General features: G+C 41.4%; 1 protein-coding gene across 5 annotated transcripts in view; it reads left to right on the plus strand.

The window, feature by feature from the left end:
* The first annotated feature begins 2,862 nt into the window (after positions 1–2,862).
* dock10 (dedicator of cytokinesis 10) overlaps positions 2,863–25,769 on the plus strand; it is a 62,949-nt gene continuing 40,042 nt past the window's right edge. For 3 of the 5 annotated variants that reach the window (XM_046389125.1, XM_046389130.1, XM_046389126.1), the window contains exon 1: positions 5,066–5,342. In XM_046389125.1, the coding sequence (XP_046245081.1) occupies positions 5,235–5,342 (108 nt within the window). In that variant the 5' untranslated portion in view covers positions 5,066–5,234. Of the gene's footprint in view, positions 3,134–5,065; positions 5,343–25,769 lie in introns of those variants that run through there. The other 2 variants (XM_046389128.1, XM_046389129.1) reach the window with 2 other exon arrangements.

A 25,769-nucleotide genomic window follows, 5' to 3' on the forward strand; every position in this document is an offset into this window, starting at 1 on the left:
AAAAAAGCTATCTGCCTTACACACTCTCTCTCTCTCTCACACACACACACACACACACCAGACTCTCACCTCTACACACACCAGTCTTCTTTTCCCATTGGGGGACTCCTTTGCAGATGGACAGACACTCCTTTTGTGTTAGCTTGTGAAGGAGGAAATTAGAATTAGACACTCAGGCAAAGCCTGGCCGGCAGAAATGCGATCTTGCCCCTCTCCCTGAAGGTTTCAAATGCTCTTTTTCTTTCCTCTGTCCTGAAGATAGTCCTGAATTGAGGAACCTGTGGACACTTGAGAGTGCTATCTTGTTATTGAATCTGAGAACTTGACAAGAAAAATCGGCTGCCTAAAGCTGCACTATGTCCAACCTCTCCCTGCCAGGACAGATCCAACATTTCACCAAACCTTTTCACTCCTTTTTATTCTGTCTTGGCTGCTCTATTTTCTGTTTTCCATATCCTGCATTTCACTTTCACGTCTCAGTTAACATTTACTGTCAGCCATACAGGACCGGGATTAGGACAGAACTCACAGTGCATTCACAGCTGTCTGGCTATCATATTTTGAGATTGATTTATCATTTATGAGTGCATAGGAGCTTATTTCTTGACTACTTTACTTGTCTTCTTCATTCCTGCTCTTTCACCTCCATCCCCTCTTTTAAATCCACTCCTCCCCATCTGGCTGCCTCTGTCTGCAACTCTGAGGTGAGTCTAGATGTCTCTCAGACCACATAAAATTTTGTCATGTGTCCAAATAATATTTCTACATTCTGTGGTCACATTATTAGTTGCATGACACACATTAGAGGCCTGGTTACAAAGCCAACCAATTTCAGGGGACCTAAAAAAACAAACCAAACAACCCCCCTCCCAAAAAAAAACCCTCAAAGGCCATCAAACCCATATGCTGATGTTTCGCCGAGCATGAACATCTAACTTAGCCCCCATAACCCCACATGGCACTTCAAAACCCAGTTGATGGATATACTAGTGGTAAGACATAACACAAAAAGCAATTTTAGCATTACTGCAGCTTGTTTTGGCAGAAGGCACGGATTCAACACAGGGCAAGAAATATTTCCCAACCTGGTTCATGCTTACATGATAGTTTGATAGCATGTCTGCAGATTTTCTGTGGTTCATTTAAAAATCAAGACTTGAAAGCAGTTCGAGCCACTGGATGAATCTACAGCCACTATCATGTTGCTGAAGCTAATTAATAAATGCTTCCATTGGTAGGTAGGCAGAAGCCATATTGAAGTGCGATCACTTCATAGAGTGCGAAAAGATGGTTTATGAGCAGAACACTAACTGAACTTCACAATCATAACTGTGTGTTTTATCTGCTGAATTACGCTTACTTACTAAACTCAGATTACAGAGATGTTTTCATCTTTTGCAGATGGCTTCATTGGTATAATAAGGAATCCTTCATTTTGAGGTCACCATAAGATTTAAGTTTTTTTATATTACGTCTCATCTCATATCATATATTAACATTGTCTTATTGGTGCTGATGTCATGCTACCTCAAGCATGATATGTTACTGCCACCCAGAGATCACATTTGGTATACCAGTTTAAAAACTAATGCAGTCTAATACAACTGCAATATACAGTATCCTGCCTTCATGAAGATAATAATGTTCACTTTTTGTTGAGGGTTGTTGATTTGACTTCAAGTTCATTCTGGAGGCTGCAGTTTCTGCTGCCATTAAATTGTATTGTCTTTTACAGAGAGGTGTTCCTTTTCCTTTTACAGAACACAGTGTATCCTTCTCGATACAAATGGGTTGCACAAGAAATTGAAGACACCTGTTGGTATTACATAATTTAACAGCGCCACAAAGAGAGGATTTAGAAATACTGCATTACACGTAAAAATTCTGCATTTGAGCAGTTACTTAAGAGACAGTACAAAAGCATTAGCATCAAAATATACTTAAAATGCCAAAAGTAAAAGTACTTCTTATACAGAATGGACATTTTTAAAATAATATATTAAACTGAATTATAATAATTATATATAACGCATCGATTTATTTATATACTGCCAAACAGCTTCACAGAGGATTCAATAGTGTTATCTCTTTCTGTGATAACACACCATAATTTGTTTATTGTGTAAATTAAATATATTTGTTAGTCCTGAGTAATTTGTACTAGTAACTGTAACTAAAACCAAAAACTTAAGGGTAGTATTAAATGGAAATACTCAAGTAAAGTACAAAACTGCATTTAACTACGACTACTACTTACATGGTTGCAAACTTTGGATACTGAGAGGTTGATGTCATGTTAAATGCACGCGCACCTAATCACGTGCACATATTTGGACTAAATTCACCACTAGGATTTCGGAAAGTATAATCCTTACCTATGCGAGGGACTGGGAGTTAAAGTCTCAAGAGTTAACGATATAGCGTGACTTTACTACCGGAGGACTTACAGCCAGGCAAATAATCACATTTCATAATATTAGACACAACGTGACCCAAAAAGTGAACGCGGGCTCACGTGGTTCGTGCCAGGTTAGCTGGACTGTGATTAGTAGTGATGTGGAGGTCAAGATTGTGTGTGTGTGTGTGTGTGTGTTTGTTTGTAAATGCACCCACCTGACCTATTGTGAAAGCCAACTTTATGAATTATAGTGGCACAACTTTGAGGAAGTGTTGCTGCTGCCACTAGATGATATTTAAGCAGCACAAATGAGAATAGGATATTTTTAGAACCATGTTCAGCACTGTGAACATACCAATGATCTGTTCAAACTTAAGTCACATAAAGGTTAAAACCAGATTAAAGTATCAAGGAATCGAGGTAAGTAAATTGTGTTTGCAGACGGCAAACTACGAGCGTGCAAACATTGTGCGGCCTGCGATTAACAAGCAGACACGAATGACGCTATTTTTTTGAAGAAGGCCAGATAGCTTCAGTCTTTGACAAGCTTGTTTTGAATGAGTGAGTGAATATGAAACGACTTACCAGTGATGTCTTCATCACGGAGCCGTCAGTTTGAATTCAATCCAGCTAGTGTCCAAAAGCTCCAACACGTTTGACTACGTCCGTCTTCATTAATCTCACCGACTACAGATGCTTGGGTCCACCTCGGTACCGTTTGGGCATGCCGGACAGGTAGGACACTTCGCGGACATGGAGGGCCGTGTTGCTGGGAGTTAAAAGTTTGTGAGCAGAACACATTAGGCCGATATTAGGCCTGTTCTCACGGGTTAGCTTGGTTTAGACTTTCACCAAACATACATTAGCTCGTTTATCACACTAGCATAACACTAGAAAACAAACGTTAGCGTCATCGTGTTACATAGCTAGCTTAAGCCAAAAGCCACTTTTCTTTGTTTGTGCGGCAAGAGTATGATTAACTTCAGTGTTCTGTTAATAATTTTTATTTATTGCTCAGAAAACTGTTCATTCCCCTTTCCTCCAGGGCACGAAAACTGTCGTTTCTAATTGTGCGATAGCCCATGTAATTTCAACTTTGCAAGAGACGTTACACGATCGCTTGGACTGTACTGATGCAATACCAAGTGCGACCGCTCCGTCTGATTACTGTTATAAGGCATTACATACCAGGGGGCGCTGCTTTACCGTTTTGAGGAATGGGAAAGAGCTTGCGTGTGACAGTGAATTGCTTTTTAAATACTTTTATTGAGATCACAGTTTCATATTTTTGGGATATTTGGATACAAACCTTGTTTCTATAGAGTTATGGTGCTGCAAAGTTTTTAATTAGCTGCAAAGCCAATTTTGGCGGTGTTTATTATTTTAATGCACTGTGCACCACAGAGTCTTATTCAGATCTATTATACTGCAATAGAAGTTTGAACATGAAATATCTCAAAACCCCATTAATTAAAAAACAAAGCTATCTATTAGTACTACTACTAAATTAGGTTTAAAGTCCCACTCTACCCCACACTTCACATCTTATACTGCAGTGCTGTCGATGCACACAAGAGGGAGGTAGAGCACTACTGTATGTTTGTAAAGCTGACTGTGGATGTGTTAAGCCTGATCTCGCAGAAGAAAATTTGATAATTTATCTTGCTGTGCATCTAGCATTACAAAGTGATACTTTAGTGCGATTTAAGTTTATTGGTAAGTAGATTTTCCACATGTGAATTTGTCTTAGTATTTTAGTGCATTACAACAAACATGGACAAAAGAAAAAGAAAAAAATCAAGTACTGCAAAATATGTTCTGTTTAAAGTTACTTCTGCCAGGTTGACAGTTTTGGTAACGGCGACTTAACTCATATTGATATATATATATATTTAATGATAATTTTATTCCTCTTTATTTACACTGAAAATAGCAGGTGACCATTTTGAGTAAGTGTTTCTACATTATTATTATTAAGAAATTAAATGTGCTAAATAGTTTTTAACATTTTAAAAACGACTTGTACAGTATTTAAACGTGTTAGTCCATCTCATAAAATACAGTATTCCTCTCCTGTAACTGAAATGATGGGGTAACCATTTCCTACCGCTTCGTGTCGCTGTTGGCCCATGTGTCTCCTCTAACCTCCACTGTACGTGCTTCTTCATCCTCCGTTGGTCGTGACTGGACTGCTGATGAGTAGCTGACATTTCAGAACTCCCCTTGAGATGTATGATGTATAGAGTATAGCCTCAGACACCCTGGTTAAATCAGTGTTAGCAGTTTAGATTGAATGCTGAATTAATCAATAGGCCACAAATATAGTTGAGTTCAGTTTTAGTGGGTTATATTTTGAAAAAAGAAAAATCCTCTTCAATATTAATTTAACTAAATAGAAAATAAAATTCAGTTGCAGCACTGGAAATCATCTGCTTATTTTTCACAGGTCAAGGGACCAAAGAGATAGAGGAACAGTACTGCAACCGATGCTTTTAGCTTTCAAAAATAAATTCACTAGTCTTAGTCAAGAATCTTTTTTCCCTCGGGTTCGCTTAATATGTTTTAATTTGAAAGTCACAAGCGGAAGTGCTGTTTTTTTTTATTCAGCCGAGTTTGACACAGGCATCTCCTGTTCTAAGCGCTCTGCGTGTGTGGACCGACGGTGTGTGTGAAACGTGTGTGCGTGCGTGCGTGCGTGCGTGTGTGTGTGTGTGTGAGCGTGTGTGTGTGTAAACACAGCTCGGTCGTCTCATGTTAGGAGCGAGGGACAGGTCTGACTGCCGCACAGACTAGCTAAGGTTGAAATTGTGCTCGGCGACCGCTCAGATGAGGAGAGATGGCAGCCGAATCGACCCGGAGATTTACCAAGAACCTGCTGAAACCGGGGAGCGCGGCGGAGATACGGCAGACGGCGTGCAACGCAGTCAGACACTCCGCAGTGACGGTGAGTAGACCCGTATGAATCGTAAAACATGGTGGTAGAGGAAAAAACGCATCACCACCTGTGGGCCCAAAGGTTTTTTGTTTTTTTTCCTCCCATTCCTTTTTTTTTTGTCTTTATCGCTCTGAGCTTTGAACGTCGTTACCTCAAAAGCTTCACATCTGGAAGTGAATTAGATTTGGTGTCATCTGTACCAGCGGACACAGCACACCGCAGCTGGCAGACCTGACATTGGCATTCATGTTGCATCTTTCTTTGCAGTGGATGAGCACAAGCAGCACGGTGCAGCAGCAGTGCTGTTCAGCCTCTTCCTATTGATCCTGCAGTGGAGGGAACAGTTCAGTACGTTTTAAACGCATAATGCTCTGTAGGTGCAGGAATCTCTTTTTCCATTATTGGGAAGAACCCGCTTTATTGGCTGGTTATGTGGCTATAAAGTGGTAGAGCCTATCATGTTCCCTTGTGGGCTGGAGTTTATTTCAGTGTGGCTGGCTGAAGTGAATGAAATGCAGTAAATAGCGGCTCGGTAGTAGGATAGTGGGATGCGGCATGACACAGACAGCGGTTTACATCTGCCCAGCGGTGCACAGAGACCCCAGAAAAAAATGGAGGGATGAACTGAGAAGGAGATGAAATCGACCACTAGGGTATTTTTTTTTTTACCCCTTATTCTATTATCGGGCTGTTTTTAAAAATCGTCAGTTGTATGAAATGTATGCTCCATGAGGGTGTGTCACGCCTTTATAATGAGAGGCTCTGATTGACACATAAGATAGTGGGAGGAGGGGTAAATCCAAGGGAGGGGGGGTAACATCTACACACACACACAAGGAGAAGGATTTGTGTTGTGATGATGTCCTTTTGATTCATCTGGCAGAGGACAAATCCTCTACCTTGCATTTTGTGTGTGTGTGTGTGAGTGTCCATTTTGTAGAGATTACCATAGAGAAAGGTCACTCCACTCCAGTCTCTTTGCTGCTGCTCTACATCCTCTTCACTTGGGTGTTAGTGTGTCAGTGGGACACATGCAGAACAGAGCGCAGTGAGAATTGATTGGAATAAAGAATGACGATGAAGTATTACTTGTGATTTGATTTCAAATGGGGCGCATGGCAGAAGACAGGATTAAAATGGAAACGAACTGACGGACTCACAATGAATGAAGCCGACCCCCCCCAGGGTATTTCTAGCGGGAAAAATAGACATTTTTTAGTAATCAGATGCTAACACTGCTGATACTGAGTCAGCTGAATAGAACAGAATTAGGTAGAATGGCACAAGAAAGGTTTACTGACAGTATGCATTTGTCATGTCCCCGAATGGAGTACAGCAGAACAGTGTTTATTGATTCCTTTACTGGATGTAGAAATTGACTGGTGGGTCACCTTGTGTTGCTATCATTTGGGGCGCTGATACACATGTTGCACTGCAGTAACAACACACTGAGCTTATGCTGCCTGTGTCTATGGCTCCAGAGTGAACACAGTACAGAGAAGTGACAAGTTAAAAAAAAAAAAAAGTAAGTTAGAGAAATACAGGATATAGTGCCTGAAACAGGTAGCAGTTCACTTTCCTGCTGCACCACCATTATCACTACTTTTAAAAGTATTGAATATAAACAGTTACTCTAATTAATACATTATGTAGCAAAGGTCTGTCAACATCTTTGTATTCTTCATTGAAGCCCACAGTTTATGAAATCAAATTTTAAGGTGTTTTAATGAATCAAATTTTGCGACATTTTGACATGTTATACTAGGAAAAGCACACGTTTAAGTAAAACGAATGATGGCTGAATTCCATTTAGCTGCTTCAGTTTCAGGGTCCTGGTTTATTGTGCGTGATAGCTCACTGCCACAGCGCAGTGAGATGCTTGAATATAACGGGACTGAAGTTAATGTTAATTGTAACACCTGTGCTTTTCCTGCTATGACAAGTCAAAATGGTTGCCTTGGAGAAAGGCCAGTTTAGCTCAGGAGAAGAATATTTTCTACTAAAACCCCCAAAAGTCTTATATGCTGTTGCACATCTGCTCCAGGGTTTCGCCTCAGGAGGGACCTAAATACTTCTGATCAATAAATCTCTTCGCTCAATATGTTTTAGAGTTTATTTAGGAACATAAAATATTTGGTGGATTAAAACCTGCTGAATGATTGTGTGGACAACAAGAATAAAGCCTTCTATCCTATATTTAATTTATATCACTGTATAGGCAGAAGAGTACAGAATGTACATTACTTGAGTGCATTTACTCATGTACTATAAGTAAGTACAGTTTTGAGCTACTTGTACTATACCTATACTATTATACCTCTTCTGAAAGTATAATATAATAATTCTTTTCTTTAAAATCAACATTGTGCTTTTTATTTCACTACATTTATTTAATTACTTTAGTTATCAGTTACAATTCAGATTCATAATGCAGAATATAATTAACAAATAAATTATGATGTGCTGTGATAAAATTAGCCCCACGTTTTCTAGCTGCAACATTAAATTGATTCTTACACATAATTCATCTTTGTAATCCAACAATATAATAAATATTATTCTGCAATGGGCCACTCTTCATAATGAATACTTCAAGTGCATTTTAATGCTTTTACTTTTGTACTTTTACTTAAGTAACATTTTTAATGCAGAACTTTTACTTGAGACAGAATAAGTTTAGACTGCGTCATATCGCCCATGCCTGTGCAGAATTTACCAGAACACCTAACCATTTCTCAAAAGTTTTTTTTTTTTTAACGTAAAGGTGAAATCTGACATGGAAACCACAACTAATATGCTGTTCTACTTTACAGTATTATAAATACACCTGCTTTTTTGTCCTCCTCTAGAGCGAGAGACTGACAAAAAAAAAACATAAATAATTGCTTGAAGTCATTCTGTGTACGGATATAGGATGCAGAAGCGAGGAGGGCAATTGAATGGTGAAAGCTGGAAGGAGGAGTGTGTGTAAATATGTAGGCATAGAGCTTGTGTGCATGTTCTTGGGTTAAATGGGTGTGTAAATGTCCATAGGCGTTGTAAGCCTGTGTGAGGACGTGTTTTTGCGAGCGTGTTAATGCATGGCCTTTTGTTGGCAAAAGAAACCAGGTCAGCAGAATCAGGCCCTATGGCATGACGTCCATTGAAGCGTGAGCCTCTTTCTCTCTCTCTCATTGACCTCTCTCTCTTTCTTTTTTCATAGTAGAGTTTTTTTTTGTTTATCATTCACTTAACGCCACCCCCTCATCAGCCTGTCTTTTCTCCCCATCTCTTCATAGCCTCACTGACTCAGAGTCTTCTATATTTGACTTTGGACACTGTTTTTCCACTCTGTTTCTCTCTATAGATCCACCGTCAGGTTAGATCATCTTTGGAAGTGTGTTTGAATGTGTGTGTACCATACAGGATACCTGATAAATCCCCCCGGGGTTCATGCTGCATATTCCTCTGATGAGCTGCTCTGTGAAAGCAATCACTGCTTTCTGACTGCTTCACTGTTTCTCATAGTGGTCAGGCCACCCGTCCTCAAATATGCAGGGAGCATGAATGGGGTAGGTAGATACAAGAATGAAGGATGTAATGATGGTTGAGTTTTGTTTTTTTGTTTTTTTTTTTTAAAAAAATGTACAGTTTGCTGCTTCGGTGACCATGGGATCTTTTGCGTTACATCTTCTTCTTTTTTTTTTTTGCCTTTATCTGTCTCTGAACTGCTGCACACCAAGTAATAACAAATTAAACATAAGAATACATGGACGTATGTGATATTATGTTTAATATACAAGATAGTAAAGCAGGTTTTGTATCAAACATGACTGAAATGTAGTAGGCAAATCACATTAGTGACAACAACAGTATTATGGTATTTATCATGACTGTCAGCAAAAGTGAACAGCGTGGACACAAGTGGCATTCTTGTTGTGACTCTGGCTGCCTGCTCGGATGAACCACATGTCATACCATGCCTGGAGGATACCAGCCACACGAACCACACAGCCAGACATTCAGGCCAACATGCCCACCCTCGCATCCCTCTGCAGCTCAGTATTTGCCCAGTAGCACAGGGTTGCTTGTATGCAGTCACCAGTGCTTGTTGCGTAAGGCTATATGCACATTGATGCATTTGTTTCCACATGACATTCTGATGTCTGGTGTTATATCACTGTGGTCCTGCCTTTCCTTTGGCACCAGATAATGCCACTCCTCGCACTTGGCATCCTCAGTGCCCTTATGGTACCAGCTTCATGCCTGATCACATACTGACTATTTTTGGCGCCCAATCTTAAGTCATTTGCTGGGAATTTTCCGTTTTGTTACAAACCGGTGTCTGTTGTCCAGTCAAAGAGATCGGCCCTGGCCTTAGTATGCAAAATAATCAATAACCTTTTTTTTCCCCCTGATTTGGCTTATTAACTACTAATCACTGCATCACTTTTTACATTACTGCTGCTGTCAGTCTTCCAAGTCAAACCATGAATAAAGCGAACTGTTGGCTGCTGTTTCAAGCAAGTTTCAATTCCCTGCAATTGGCTTTCATTATCATGCTGGCCAGGCTGCAACTAACAATTATTTTCATTATTGATTCATTCTGTTGATTTTTCTTTTTTTTTTGTGCCAACTGACTACTAAAATCTGAAACAGTTCAAATCCCAAAACACTATATTCCCAACAATATCAAATGTAATTTTACAATGACGTAATTAGTATTTCAGCGCCATACTGGCACCAGTGGCTGCCTTGAAGGCAGAAAACAGTCATGTAAGTTCAATTTTATTGTCATCTTTTCAGATAAGTCTGTTAGATGGTTAAATCAGTCAGTCTGCAATGTCTCCTCTGTGTTAGGATCTCCCTGGAAGGCATAAATCACTCTAAAAACAGGACTGCACTGTTGTGGAAGCTGGCTGACAGTGATGTAAAATATGTGTGACTTACAGTTAATGGGCTTAAACATGCAGAAACTCTTTGGTACGATGCTCATTTACCAAAGTGGTTCACCTTCATGCTCATGTGCATGCTTAGCAGTATGCGTCGCCTGTGAAAGAAGATCTCACTTTGGTTTGAGTTGAAGCACTTCCCCTTCCTATGCCTTTTCACTCTTTTTATGCAAACCTTGCACAGGAAGTTCTCAAATGTTGAAAATACCATTTATGTTTCATTGACTTCCTTTTAGCTTGTCTTTTTTGTTAAACACTCATTTTTGCTGCCTAGCTAATCAGGTCTCCTCCTCTCTTCTGTCTTTCTTTCTTTGCTTTCTGTTGAGTTGTATATACAGCAGCCTGTACATTTTTTTCTTATGGGCTAGTCATGTTTTGGTTGCCTGTTTCTGTTCTTCCTAAATGCCACTACTGAGCATGTCTGTCTGGAGCTGAAATGTGTGTCAGACAGCATGGTGCGGTCATTTGTTGGTGGGGGGCACTTCTACCCAGCATGCCCCAGTGATGTGTTGCGGGTATGTGTGTGTGTGGTGGTTGGGGAACATGCTGTCAGTCTGACGCCGCTCTCTCCTCACACCATGACAAGTTGACATGACTTGTTGTGAGGATGCATTGTGCATGACTGCTATTGGTCCAGCGTACATGCACGCCAGCCTAAATGTCTGTTAGAGTGTGCTCTACTTGTGGTCCGCAAAACCAACATTTTGGGGCTGCTTAAATAAAAACTTGTAGCATGCATATGGGTTTGCATCTGCTTCTTATCTGTGTCAGTGTCATTTTTAACATAATTTGACCACAGTGCACTGCTGTGTTTCCAGAAGAGAGTTGTCAGCGTCACTTTAGTCAGTCGCTGGCAGCATTTTACACCAACTAATACGCCGTCTCATGCAAGTTAGTGTGACTGATAATGCTGAAAATCAATTGTCCCAGAGGAACCGGTTAGATTACCAGTAATTAGCCTACTCTCCCACAGCCATGCCTCTGTTACCACGGCAACAGAGAAAGGTCAGCTGGGATGGAATTCTAACAGGAAGCACTGCTATCACTCCTCGCATATCTGCAGATTTTTCCTTTCTAGTATATCTTATTTCATCTTATCCATCTCTTCCCACACTCCCAAGTATTTTGTCATTTCATTTGCCGAGCAGATGATATTAGACTTCTTCTTTTAATTGTCTCCGTAACCCGCCTTCATCAAGTGCTTTCTGAACACCCACTCCATCTCTTATCACCTTCCGTGCTTTATTTTCTTTTATTTATCCACCTTGTGTTTTCCTGATGACTGAACTGTAGAGCAGCTGTTGTCGCCAAAGGAGACCTGCACTGATTCTTGACATTTCTGTCACATGTCTCTTATTACATGAGGACAGGGTAAGGTAGGACGGGGGCCAAAGTGGAGTCCACAGTCAGGCTTATTATTGGGTCGGACGTCACCAGTCTTATCGTTTGAGAGAGCTAGACTATAAAGAGGGAAAAACCATGAAGAAAATGAGGGAGGAAGGGAGAGAAGAGGAAGAGAGAGATTCAGCAGATCTGTCTCACCTCCCAGAGGAGTTCACAGTGAGGCTCTACTTGTCCTCTTATGAAACAGTCTGTGTTGTGTTACGGTGTTTAGCAGGCTATCGTCCATGCAGTGTTTGTGCATGTCAGGGCATCTCACTAACATTTGCATGCTTTGAACGTATGTGCAATTAGTATTAAAGTGTGTCAAGTTTGTCCACAGGAAAGTTTTCAAGTCCCAGTGGATATTCATGTCAGTGTTCCAGTAAAGTTGTTTTCTCCACAAACACTCCACAACAAATGCTGTGCTGTCGTCTTCATGTCCATGTAGTTGGATATAAAGCTGCATCACAAATCAGTAGAGGCAACATGTCCTCGCTCGCCAGTAGTTATTCTGTTACATAAATTGGGTTTTTTGGAAATCAAATCACGGACGGATTGTATAACCATATAAATAAGACTGTCAAAGAAAAGAGCCTCTCACAGCAAGAACAAAGAAAGGCGCGTTGCTTTTAATGATTCAAACAAACTACTAAAGCAGCACTTTGGGATTATCAAGGTTTATAGTGAGGCTGAGCCGTCTCACCAAGCATATAGAACATCTCTGCCAATGTTATCAAACTTAAATCTTCGAAAATTAAAAAGAATTTTTTTTTCACAACACTGTCACAGAACATATGCAGTATTTTAATGAGTGTGGCTACTGTTTAGGTCAGTATCAACTGGAGAAAGTGATCATAAAACATGATGCATCATGGCCATCTCTGCTAAACGGTTTCCTCAGGTAACCCCTCATTATACAGCAGCTAAGTTAGTACTGACACATGACACTGAATGACACTGGTCATGCATTGAAGTGCTGTATATCCCTTCATCTTAAATTTGTCATTCTTCCTCTGTGTGACTTCTTTGGCCCACGGTTTTGCAGCCTATTGAAGCTAATGCATGCGATGACTCAAACACAGTCACAGAGGCACCTCACACTGTGTTTCCCCCGCCATGTATGTCATACCTTGTTCTCTATATGTGTCAAACCAGGTTGTGAAAGTGTCGCCTCCTTGGTTGTGTTTGTGCACGCTCTGACAGTGTGGGACAGGATGTCGCATCTCTCTGTCTCTCTGTCACCCCCCATGCATTTTGCGTTTTTTCTCAGGGTGCAGCTTTTCTGAGAAGTCTTTCACTGTAGTTCTTCGTGGCGCCTTCGTCACACAGTGCAACCTAAATGTGTGTTCATATCACTTGAGAGATTTCATCAGCAGGGTGACATACTTATTCTCTTCCTCTTGTCAAACACCCCCCCCCCCAACCACAGCTACCCCCTCTATTCCTCCCTCCTCTACTTTTTCTCTCACCCATACATTTTCACTCTTACCTTCTGCCTCCCTCTGTTCTGCTCCCTCTCTCCTTTTCTTCTTGCCTTTTCCATCACTACATGAATTCCCTAATTGCCTTCACTTCCTTTCTGCTCCTTTTTTTTCTTCCTCAGAATCGACTGGATTTACATTCACCTGGCTCTTCAGTTCTCACTCCTTGTTATTTTGAGTGAATGCTTCTAGTGTCACCAATGTGTGCGTGTGTGTGTGTGTGTGTGTGTGTATACACGCAGACAAGATAATAGAGAGAGGGATTAGAGGAGATGAATAGCTCTTTGACATTTGTTATGACTGAGCTGCAGCAGACCCAGCCATGTTTGCCCGATAACAGTAGGACCGTGCACCGCCAGGCCTTGGTGTCTGTCCGTCCCCATCTTCTCAATGACTCATTCAGAAAGGCCAGAGAAATAACAGCAAAGAGAAGCGAACGCACTAGTGACACTGTCTCTGGCTGAATTCCCCCACTGTTTGAACTCTGCGTGATGCTGCACAGTGATCTCAGTGGTGTGTGAGCACAGGAAATTCATCTCCCCACGAAATACTTGTAACTTTGTAGTGTCAGATTGCCAGTTGTTGAATTGTATTAGAAGACAAAAACGTCTGTTTAGTCTCGGTAGAAAAACTGGATCAAGAGAAAGTATGTGACTGTCTGTATGTCAGTGTCTGTAAGAGGTCACATGAGAGGAGGAGAGAGAGGTCCCCGGGGCTCCATGCATTGTGCCAATGTACGTTTACAATAGGCTCTTTGGAGAGGCTTCACAGCCAGTGAACTGCTCCATTCAGACTTAGCTGACCAGGCTTTGCCTCAGTGGAGCTTAACTTTTATCCTCTCTCTTTCTCTAAAGCTCTCCATCGAGCCTCTACACCCTGCCCCGTACCTTAATAGACATCATGTCCACCCGTCCGTCCAGACTCTTTCCACAGTCCCCAGGGATGGGGGGTGAGAGGGTGTATGGGTGGGGTATGGGGGGGTGAGAGGGTGTATGGGTGGGGTATGGGGGGGTGACTTCACATGCTGGACTAAGAATAGTTCAGTGACCCTCTGCAAGTGAATTGCTGTGTTGTGTCTCTGCCTCACTCTGCATTCCAGAGTAGGAGGCCTGAATATGCTACAGCCATTACCGTCCGACCCCCGTGCCCTGCTTCCCTTGGCCCGTTGTATCTGTACTTACACAATCATGCACTCTGTGTGGCAGTTAGACATGCTGTGGACTTTCCCTCACTTAACACTGGCTGGACAGGGTGAGAAAGACAGAGTACAGGAGTGATCTAATTAAGTGACAGATTGGTAGGATGTGAAGAAAACATGTCTTCCATTTGTGCAAACTGTCCACAAAGTCTATAAATCTTTAAACACAATTGCGTTTGTGTTGCAGTCAAATCCTTTACGATTTTTTGTGCTTTTCCTGTCTGACTGTCCCCTATGGGGCTTTGATCTACCTGGCTGACCCACCAATGATCCCATCTGACTGCGTCTGTCTTTGCATCACTGGTGTTAGAAACTAAAACTTGAAGAGAAACAAGCTGCCGTTGTTAAAATTTCGCCAACAATTACCCGCACCCATTCACACGTATACACCAAGATAAAGATACACACACGTATGCACACACAGTGTTATGTCTGCAGACCCTGTTAGAAATAGAACACAGAAATAGAGAGTTTTCACTTCCAGATACTATGTCCTCTTAAGTAGCAGTGCACAAGAAGACATAGCTGGCATAACTGGTCATAGCATAAGATAACTGGCCCATAGTTTTAAGATATGGCTGCTGTCAACATGCTCAGTTGGTGACATGCTGGATATATATATATATATATCTATATCTATATCTATATATATATATGTATATATATATATAGATATATGTATATATATACACACACACACACACACACACATTTCAGTGCTGACTTTCTTTTAACCTTTTTCCCTTTTTCTCACTGCTTGCTTGTCTCAGGACTGGAAAATAACCTGAATTTTTAAAAAATGATTGGGAAATGAATCAGCCAACAGTATCTTTAAAGGAATAGTTTGACATTTTGGAAAATACAAGGAGAATATTTGCTTTTGTACTGAGAATTACTTGAGGAAATCATCTTATTAATATGAAGCTACAGCAGTCAGTTGGTTTGATACAATATATGATATAATAACAAAATCTTTAATTAGGGGCCTTTAGAATAGCATTTTTTTGCATTTGGACAGAGTCAGTCTAACTGTAACCCCGTTTATGGTATTTATGTTAAGCTAAGCTAAACTAAATGGCTGGCTGTAGCTTTATATTTAACATACAGACATGAAAGTGGCATCAATATTTTCATGGAATTTTCAAGACCAAGATAAATAAGCGTATTTCCCAAGAACTGTTTTTTAAACTAGTCATACTGTAGTCGCACAATACAGAAGTGAGTCAACATGAGAAAGTGAAGACATGCACATGTTAACAAAATAAATCTGATCCATTTTATTTTAATTTATCTCTTTATGGGATCTGTTGATGGTATGTGGTCAGTTTATAGTCACAGTTTTTTTCCACGAAATGGACACGGATTTGACTCAAACATGTCGGTTCCACTTATTGCTATTCATGCTGAATGACACAAAGAAATGTCTCGCCAGCATGCGTCCCACGGGAAACGTAGCCCCGAGACAAAACGCTCAATAAGTGGAGGTAGTAAAGGTGGAGAATACTCAGATCTGTGATTGTCTGTCGTGTTTGTAGATGCTGATGTTAGGCGGTGGGAGTCGGTAGGTTTCTGTTTTATTTTTTCTCTTTTGGAGCCTTTCTATGGGTCTCTGCTGGCTGGTTGTATGTCTAATTGTCTTTTTGTGTGCATACATCAATTTTTTACGCCTTAAATGTCAGCCAAAAATGCTGAAAGGGAATCTGCAAAAGAAATAAGCGAGGAAAGAAGCATGGAGAGGGAGACATGTTTTCAGTCTGTATGAAGGGAGACAAATCAGGGAAGGAATCGGGGCGGGGGGGCTAAGGGAGGATCAACATACATATGAAAACGCATGAGGAAAAGTCTTCAGACCAGCTGCGTCCTCAGTCCAAACTGGGACCTCAGGGAGAGGGAGCTGTGCTGAGTGGGCGTCTGGTAGATAGTTAGCACTGGTGTAGAGGTTACACAGAGGTTACATGTAGGCTTTGTGTAGGTGTCTAATGTAGGCGTCATGACTGAATGATTTATTACAAACTAGGCATTCTAGTGGGCTTTTTGTTCAGAGTGAGGGTGTAGATTGGGGGTTGGCATGAAGTGTTATGACTTATATTTCACTCTGCTAGAATGAGGCTTATGTGACTGTTCATAGCTTATAACCACAGTATTCATTGTGCTGGTATGTCTTTCTGGCATGTCTACATGAAAGTAAATATTGGCTCGGACCTGATTTAGGATGAATGTGGCAGGTTCAGAGTGAGGACACATTTTTCAAGCTAACAGATTTACAGGAAGCAGAAATCATTAGGGATAATTGCTTAAGGAATGGTTACAGTTTCCGAGTGTCAGAGGCTCGATTTTAAGTGCAGCAGAGTTTGGGCTATTTGGCTTCGTTTGACTTGGCCAGCATGAAAGAGTCAGCCAACTGTCTTATTGGTTGGAGACTCTCTTACCTGAACAGGAAACAGGAGGGGTCTAACAGCTGTGTAAATGACCCAGATAAGATCACAGAGAAACAACAGACACTTGGCAGAGCTGAGAAAGTAATCATGACTACCGTACTGCACTTATATTTTATTATTTTGCAGCCGCAGTCTTTCCAGTATCATCAGGTTTTAATGAATATGATTAATGCTGGTGAAAACCTCCCCCCTTCTGCAGTGAGGGTTCATTCTCTGTTTCTAATTAATGTACTCTCTCTTGGAAGGAAAGACCACGGTCAAAGAGACAGCTCTTTTGCTCTCCTTTCTGTTATTACCTTGAACTTGAGCTGATACTTCATCTGTGTTTCTCGTTTCAGCCTTCAACAACAATATAACGGCGTTGACTCACATTTTAAAAGTAGCAAGAAAACTTTGCAAATACAATCTGTCTGTTGTATTGATAGATAGATATTAGATATATAGTAGATATTATATCAAACATTCATCGCTGAGCGCCTAGGAAGCCGGTGACCTCAGCCATCTACGCTTGGCTACAGAGGCCCGATTGCGGGACAGTAGGTGGGGGAGGAGGGGAGGAGAAAACAGCAGGGAGATGTGGAGAGATGCCACGTGGGAGAATGAATTAATGAGACACCATCTCTGTGACAGCACAGTGGCTGCATGTGTGTGTTGGCTGCTAAATCGCACCAGACTTTTCACGTCTCACAGGCCAGGTTTTTTTTTCTCCTGTGATGCATTTTGCTCAGCATCTCACAAAGAAGATCAAGGAGCAATATCATCCTCGCAACATCAACAAGCCTGGCTCAGGTTTCAGACTGTGTTTTATGTGGGTCACCTCACCTGAAACAAAGACCACCTCTACCAATATCATAAAAACAAATATGCTTTTGTGTAATCAGAACTTAAAATTTCCAGTTAATTATTTCTTACCTTTTCGAACTGCTTCTGTAAGATCTGAGACTCTACCTGTGCCTGAATGTCTGTTGTAAACCTACAGTAAAAACAATTTTTTTATTCAGTTCCACAGATATAATTTTCCCACATCCAAGCTCTTGCATGTATCTGTATTTTGCATTTATCCCCTCTGAAATGTTAGAAAAAGTACTGATGCATTAAATAATTCAGCAGCTCTTTGGACGGCAGGTTAGATGGACGGCATGTGAAAAGGTGAGGCTGTTTGTTGTTTGGGGGGTGTGTGTGTGTGTGTGTCGGGGGGGATTTCAAGAGGGACGTGAGTCGCAGGGGAATGAATGGAAATTTTTAACAATGCCCCCCTCTTCCCGGCAGTTGTTTCTTACCGACTTCCCTTCTCCTATATTCCCCAACTCATCTCCCCTCTCATGATCCCTCCCCCAACATCCCTCCTGCCCCAGGACTTTAGTTCTCAGTTAAAGACATTTTAATAGCTTCCTTTTCTAAACAAACCAGCTGCCAGAGGAAGAGATAGTATCTCTGGCACAGAGCGCCTCCTTGAGGTCATTCATTAAAGACGTGGCAGTGAGAGCAGCAGCTCCACAGGGGCATATGCAGCCCGCTGTGTCGACTTCTCAGCACTAGATGGCATAGGCAGTGTGCTGTGTTTCTGAACTCAGTTCTTCCTGTTACTGCCTCCAGGGAAGAGCTCGACTCAGGGCCAGATAAAACTATGTCAGACATTCCACATGGTCTCCCTTCAGATTCACAACTTGATCTTAATACAGCAAGGCTGCACAATTAAGCATATAAAGTCATGATTTTGATTCATATTTGCAATTTCTTTCTCACTTGAAAATATTTCTGCAGTTGTTGCATTAGGAGGGAAATCCAGGTCATCAAAACAAGTGCTTCTAATGTCCCCTGTCAACATATAAAAGCTAAATAAATAAGACAACTGTGCATCATTTGACCAGTGCTCATCAGCAGAGGGGGACAGAAACAAAAACAAATCTGTGATGGAGAGACGCTGAAGAGCTCCAAGTTGAAGAAGAAACAGCTCTGGAGGATTGACAAAATCCAAAGACCAAAATGAGTCAGAATCGAAAAAATCCCTTCAGTTCAAAGTAAAATGTGCTTGAGCAGTTCTGTGGAACTCCTTTTAGATTCAAAATGACAGTGTCAACAGCTCATATATTCAAAGATATATTTTGCCACAGCTGCAGCACAGCAGCATAATGCCAAAAATCCATACAACCATTATAAATACAAAATATTAATCAGAAAACTAGCAGATAATATTTGAACCACAAAAACATCTGATGTAGTACAGTACCAGGGTACTTTTATTGAAATATTTTCTCTAATCAGGTCTTGGCAAGGCATTTTACCTTGAAACACACACACGTAGATTTGTGTAGTATCTCAGTGCCCTCAGTTGAAAAACATGCTCAGTAAAGACCTTGTCTGCCTTCCTGTTTATGGCGCAGAGGGTGTGATGTGGTGTTGCATCCGCAGCCTGAGGTTTTACTCAGAACAGCATGTTAGGATGACTTTCAGAAAATATTAATATCACTAGAAATAACCCTTTATATCACAAACCTCCCGTCTTCTGAACAGCAGTTGCAGAAACATACTGGTCATTTGATGAAGTTCATTTTGATCTCATTCAACAAAGTTTGAAAACTGGAAACTTACTTCTTATCTGCACTTTGCTTCTGAAGAAAATGTTACCAGATTATCTGTATCTTAGAGTTTGTAGTCTGCAGAGTTCTCCTCCTGACTGCAGTTTTCTTCTCAGCTGCTCAGTTCTTTGAATTTCTCAGTGCAGTCAATGAACTCCATCTCTGCAGCACGTCAGAGAGAAACCGTGCGTGTGTGCGTGCTCTGTGAGGATGAGGGGGTTAGTGCAGCCAGAAGGAGGTTGACCCCATGTCCCTCTTGTTGCTCTGTGAGTGCCAGGGGCCATACTGTAGTTTGCTGAGAACCCAGCACCCTTGAGTGACAGCATCCTTCCTGTTGTGGTCACCATGGGAACAGGAGAGTGTTTTCCCAAGTAAACTGAGTGGAGCTCTGCACCACATCAAACAGCGCTGCCATGAGTCAGCCTACAGCTCTGCAGGGAGTCTAACTATAGCAGAGCTAACTGCTTACAAGGCAGTGTGCAGGAGTTTTTAATGGACTGTGGTTTCCTATTTGGTCGAGTTGGCTGAGGTATTTGAAGTCCGTGAAATGGCTTATGTGCTCGTCTTTTGTCTAAATAGTTAACCTACATGCATCTGCAGGATGCACACACAGATCTAGTGTGTGTAGCTGCTGCTTTGTCCTCGTTGGTGTTGTTCAGCAGAGGAACAGTTCTGTTGGGAACAGGAGGATTATACTGCGGCTGTACAGCTGGAAAACATTAACTGCACAAATGATGGCAGCACACTGATGTCATCTTTTACAGAGGTTCTAGCTCACACACAGCTTAACCTGGGTCACACACTGTAGCAAGGTTGCACTTATGCCCAAACTGAATGCTAACACACTCGTCTTTCTGATCCTTAATAATATCTAACCATAAAACAAGGAATCTCTGTCTGCATGCCTGTCTCTCTGTCTGAGTTTGTCTTTCTGTATATCAAATATCTCGAGAGCCATTCATCAGTCTCCTTCACGTTTGATGGTTGTATGGGTGGGAAACCAAAGATGTGTTGGTGCGATTTGGACATGCTGAGTGTTGATAAAAGTTGAATAACCAATTTAACAGCACTCTTTACAGCAGTGAGAGTCAGAGAAAAGTTATTTCACATGACGTAGCCAGTTGATTGATTGAATGAAATACTGAAATTGTAATCAGGAAAGTTTTATTTTTCATTTAAGCCATACAGAGTAAATTAATTATTATATTATGAATCCAATAATCTTTAGAATAATCTAAAAATGAGAAAATTATTTGAAAATAAATGACCTATAAAATAAAGCATTAGTACAGATATTAATAATAGTGGTTGACATTTATTTGCATCTGAGAGAGTTCAGAAATGGGATATATGTACTGCTGTAAGTGTTTGTGATTCTCTCAGGGGATGTGACACTACGCCTGTTTCCTCACCCGTGGAAATGTAAGGCCCTCATCACTTATTGAACACTCTCCACCTCATTTGCTTAAAGTCGCTGCAGGTGTTTTTGCTTTAAATTGATCTCTCCCTCTCCTTCCATTTTTAATGGAGGTGAAGTGAAACAATTGCAAAAAGGGCTCCAACAAAACAAACACAAAAGTGACAAAAGATTGTAGCTGTTGTATGCAAATCAATTAACCCCATATGCTGACTCCGCAAACTGCAGTGTTTTCTTATGAGATGCAAAGAATTTTGATTTAATTGATGACTACACCACATCACGGGTGAAATACTTACAGCATGGTCAGGCCTCGTGCTATGCTGCCTGCTCTAATATTAATATGCTCATTTTGCATTTGTGTATGAATAGAATTTTGAAAAAACAGCTAAATCTTAATGAAGAATGTTACACTTGGCTGAGGTGTGAATGTTGCCATGTTCTTAAAGAGAATATACAACAGCAGGCCCTGCTAAATGCCATATAAGCATAAATTAAGTTCCACAGTTTAGGGGTTAAATGAGCTTTTCTTGTAATCTGCTCATGTAAACCACATAACGGAAATGTGCAATGATTAGTCTAAACGTTCCCAAACATTTGGATGGAAACGCATGACAGACATACAGGGGGTTTATAATCTGTGTTTGAAAACAGCGTGACGGGAGGTGGAGTGAACAAGAGCACGACACCAAGCTAAGCTGTGTAACATGGTGGGGGGGGGGGGGGGCGCTGGCGCTTTGCTGGCATCTACAGGGCATGTGTGTGTGGGCATATTAGCATGACAAGACCATTGTGGAGGCCTGGCAAACAAACAAAGCCCATCTCTGTGACTTCTGTGTGTTTTAGCTGCTTCCATCAGACGCGTTGCGCTGAAGAGCCTTCACTGAGAGGCTGGCGGTGTCGGAGGCGTTGGGGCGGGTGGTTGATGTGTGCGGTTGATGGTGCTCTTTCTCTGTATTTTGTACATTGCACTGGACATATGCACTGTCATCTCCTACCGAGTGGGGAACGTTAATATTTGTACTCTGCATGGGAGGGGGACAGCAATTGCGTATGCGCCCGCGCTTGTGTGTATTTCCTGTGCGTTTGTGTGTGTTGTGCTGTTTATATTTAGCGATGTAAAGCATTATAATAATGAGCGTTTATGTAGGCGGTGGGTGGCATTTTCTGTCACATTGGCATGGACACTAATGACCTTAATCATGACCTAACAACATCACCATGGCTACCTCCTACTCTCTGCAGGGAGCTGAGAGTGTGCAGTCGTCTGGACCTATACATTATCTGTCAGCTGATTATAGATCTACTGACAGCCGCTGAAAACAAGGCATACATGGAGCTAAATTGTAATGTATCACAGGTCAGTGGTGTAAGTTATCCCCCCCAGTGACCCTGTGTGTTTCTATTTGAGTGATGTTTTGACACCTGAATTTACATGTTAGAATTTGTGTGTTATTCTTTATTTGTGCTGGTCGTTCTGTCATTCTTTAGTGCACCTCTTCTACACTCTCACTGATGTAATATGTGCTGTTTTTGTTTATGTTTTTGTTTCGGGGAGATGTGGTTTTGATTTGACTGTAATGCTTATTCAGGAAGTGAGACATGGATTTTTTTTACCTGCTTCTCATGACCGATACTGATAAAATAACCAATAATTTAAATTTTTGTATTTTAAAGACATTCATATCCTGTAATTTATGCACACTTAAGAGTAAAAAAGGCTAAGATGTGGAGAGCAAATCTGCATGATTTAATGTTCCATAGCTCAAATACAATATATAGACAAAATTATTCGGACACTCCTCTTTATTGTTGAATTCAGATGTTGTATGGGGCTGTTTTTCAGGGGTTGGACTCGGCCCCTCACTTCCAGTGAAGGGAAATCCTAATGCTTCGGCATGCCAAGACATTTTGGACAATGCTATGTTTCCAACTTTGTGGCAACAGTTTGGGGAAGGTCCTTTGCTATTCCAGCATGACTGTGCCCCAGTGCACAAAGCAAAGTCAATAAACACATAGTTGGATAGGTTTGGTGTGGAAGAACTTGACTGGCCCACACAGAGCCCACAGAACAAAATGTTGTGGAAAGCCTTCCCAGAAGAGTGGAAGCAGTTGTTGCTGCAAAGCTGTCTGTGTATTTAGAATGTGATGTCATTAAAGTCCCTGTTGGAGTAATGATCAAGGGTCCCAATACTTTTGTCCATATAGTGTGCTTAAAACTCATTTTCCCTCCTCTCTGAACCCCTGTGGAACATGTATTTCAAATTTCAAACTCCTTCTGCTTTTGCAGATCTTCGGTAGATGCTGCTCATGTTATTACAAAAACAAATTGGGTTTATTATATTAGTTCTATTTATTGTTATTTATTATTGTTTTAGCCAATAATAAATGTTTATTGTGCCTCTGTAGTGCTTACACATATTAATGTTAGATATGTCTGATAAAACACTGGAGTCAATACAAAATCTTCTGTCTTCCTTCCTTCAATATGGTCATTACATTAGTGCCTCAAATTGCTTAAACTTCCTCTGTTGTGTCTTCGTGGTCGTTCTGGTAATCATTGTCCCATTGAGGAAATCTTTTATTGGCTTAAAAGGGAAGAATGCTTTGGGCAGTGCTTGACTGACAGATGTCTGCCTTTCAATTTGGTGTTCTTGTTTACCCCGTCTCACTTCACCTCCTCCCGCTTAATCAAATTAACTCTTTTTGGCTCCTACTTACTGAGAAAGATGACAAACCAAAATCCAGGGTTTAAAGTGTTGCTTCAGAAAGCTCTGTGTGGCATAACCGGTGTTACTTACATGTATTTTTTGAAATCTATGCTTTGGGCAACCTCAGCAAGTATGACTGGCAAAGAAGAACAGGGGGAATTTTATGTTGAGAAGAATTCAAATTGCTGCAAAACATGTGAAAACAATTTTGTTCTCAGAATGCACATTTTGTTGTTTCTGCCGAGCTGCACACTGAAATTGGAAGAAGAAAAGCAAGACCAGATGTCATGGCGATATGAGAGCAATTAGAGTGGTGAAAGTGAATGTCGCTGGCACTCAGGAACATCAGAACTGATTTTGTGGACTCTTACAGCACTTTTTTTAGACTTGTCAAAATTCAAGTTAGCATCCTGTTGCTATGTGCTAAACCAAAGTAAAAGGAATTTCATTTTAACTCCTGTCCAAAAAACTCCACATGCATGCTTCATCAGCAAAGCCACCCACTCCACACTCTTCATCCACTTTCCGTTCAGTAGCCTCTCTCACCGCCTCCCTCCACCCACCCCTGGAGCCTCACACACACACACACACTCAAAACACTGGAACACCGAGCTGAATTCACTGTAGCAAGCACATGCATATGCATCAGCACACTTTTTAAAATACTCTTTCGTTAAAAAAAGCAACAGTTTATTTTACCAAATCAGACTGCGGGATAGCTTGTCTGCACTGCGTCTTTAGTGCCCAGACCACAAATACACAAACACAGCCAGTAGAGCTCCATCTTGAGAGGACCTGTGTGATTGGGAGAAAAATGGTGAAGGAGAATGCTGCAGAGTGAAATTTAGAAAAATGATGTAGGTTTGTGTGTGTGTGTGTGTGTGTGTGTGTGTGGCAGCTGGCTCTGGTCAGCTGACAGCTCTTGCAGACTGTGATTTGTTGGGCGAGCTGAGCTGGGCTGAACCGTGCACAGCTGCAGTCAGTGTGTGTGTGTGTGTGTGTGTATTAGAGGGAGAGAGGGAAAGAGAGAGAGAGTCATGTAAGACTGCCAGTGTGTAAGCTCAGCAACACCAACATTAGGAGCTGGAGACTGGAGTAGAGCAGCGGAGGGAAGACACTGAGAGCTCATAAGCTGGTAGAAGAGAAGCACAGCAGGGGAGGGTAGAGTAGGATGGATTCTCAGTTATCCTACAAGTCTTGAACAGAGCACAGCACCACTGGCTGGACCAGGGGCTGACCGAACTGGAGTGTGTCATCAGAGCAGACAGTTAAGTTCAGGTTAACTGGGACAAACAAGGATCCTCAGTCACTGCCGCCACTCCCACTCTAGAGGGTTACACCACTACCACCTCACCTCTGACCATCGTTGTAATGGTAACCAGCTCCACCAGCTCCACCAGCTCCACATTAACGTTCTGCCTAATGCATGTGTGGGCATGTAGAGGAGACTACAGAATGTGGGTGTAATAGTGTGCACAGTTGTGTCATATGTGAATTTGCATGGGTGTATATGTTTATGCATTTTAAATTGTAATGCCAGTCACATGAATATCCAGAAGGTAAAAGATCTTCTGTCAGTTTTTCTAGTTTGAAATTTTACCTTATGTGTAAACTTTGTTTTCTTGATCCTGGTATTGTGGTCTGGTTTCTCTGGCTTTCTTAGTCAAAGTCCTTCTTCTTTTGCCTCTCTTGTTCTCTGTTGCTGAGGTTGATGTATGATCAATGACTAGGGCCTGGTTGTTTCCCTTCACAGCTGAGAGGCAGAAAGACGGAAATGGAGGGAGGAGAAATGGAGGGGGGGGTGGTCAGACATGAGGAATCTAGATTCTGTGGGAAAAATCTGCTTTCTCTGCATATGGCCCACAGAGAATATGATAAATATAGCTATTCAAACAGAACCATAAATAAGATGGTGGATAAGAGTCGTTTGAATGAATGAATTAAGGAATGCATGAAAGACCAAAAGAGTGGATGAAGAAATCAGTGAATGAGTTACATAAAAGTGCATGTGTGTTTCTTCATGCTGACTTTTCTTTTCAGCACAGTGTTGCATGTTGGACATCTGTTTGGGATCTGTATCCATTAATGTTGGCCAGATTTTTTTTTTAATTCCCAGAAAGACCCTGGTTTCTGTTGCCCTAGTGGAAAAAATGTTCAAGCTTTGGCAGGATGGTATCGTTACGGTCACCCTTTTTGTGTCTCCTTTCTTTCCCTCCATAAACCGTCACTTCTGGTGCTTGTTTTCCTGGTCTCTGTGGCAAAATACTGTCATGAGAGTTTGCCCTGTAAAGTCCTGTT

This window comes from Scatophagus argus, chromosome 5, assembly GCF_020382885.2.
Source record: "Scatophagus argus isolate fScaArg1 chromosome 5, fScaArg1.pri, whole genome shotgun sequence".
Lineage (NCBI taxonomy): Eukaryota > Metazoa > Chordata > Actinopteri > Scatophagidae > Scatophagus > Scatophagus argus.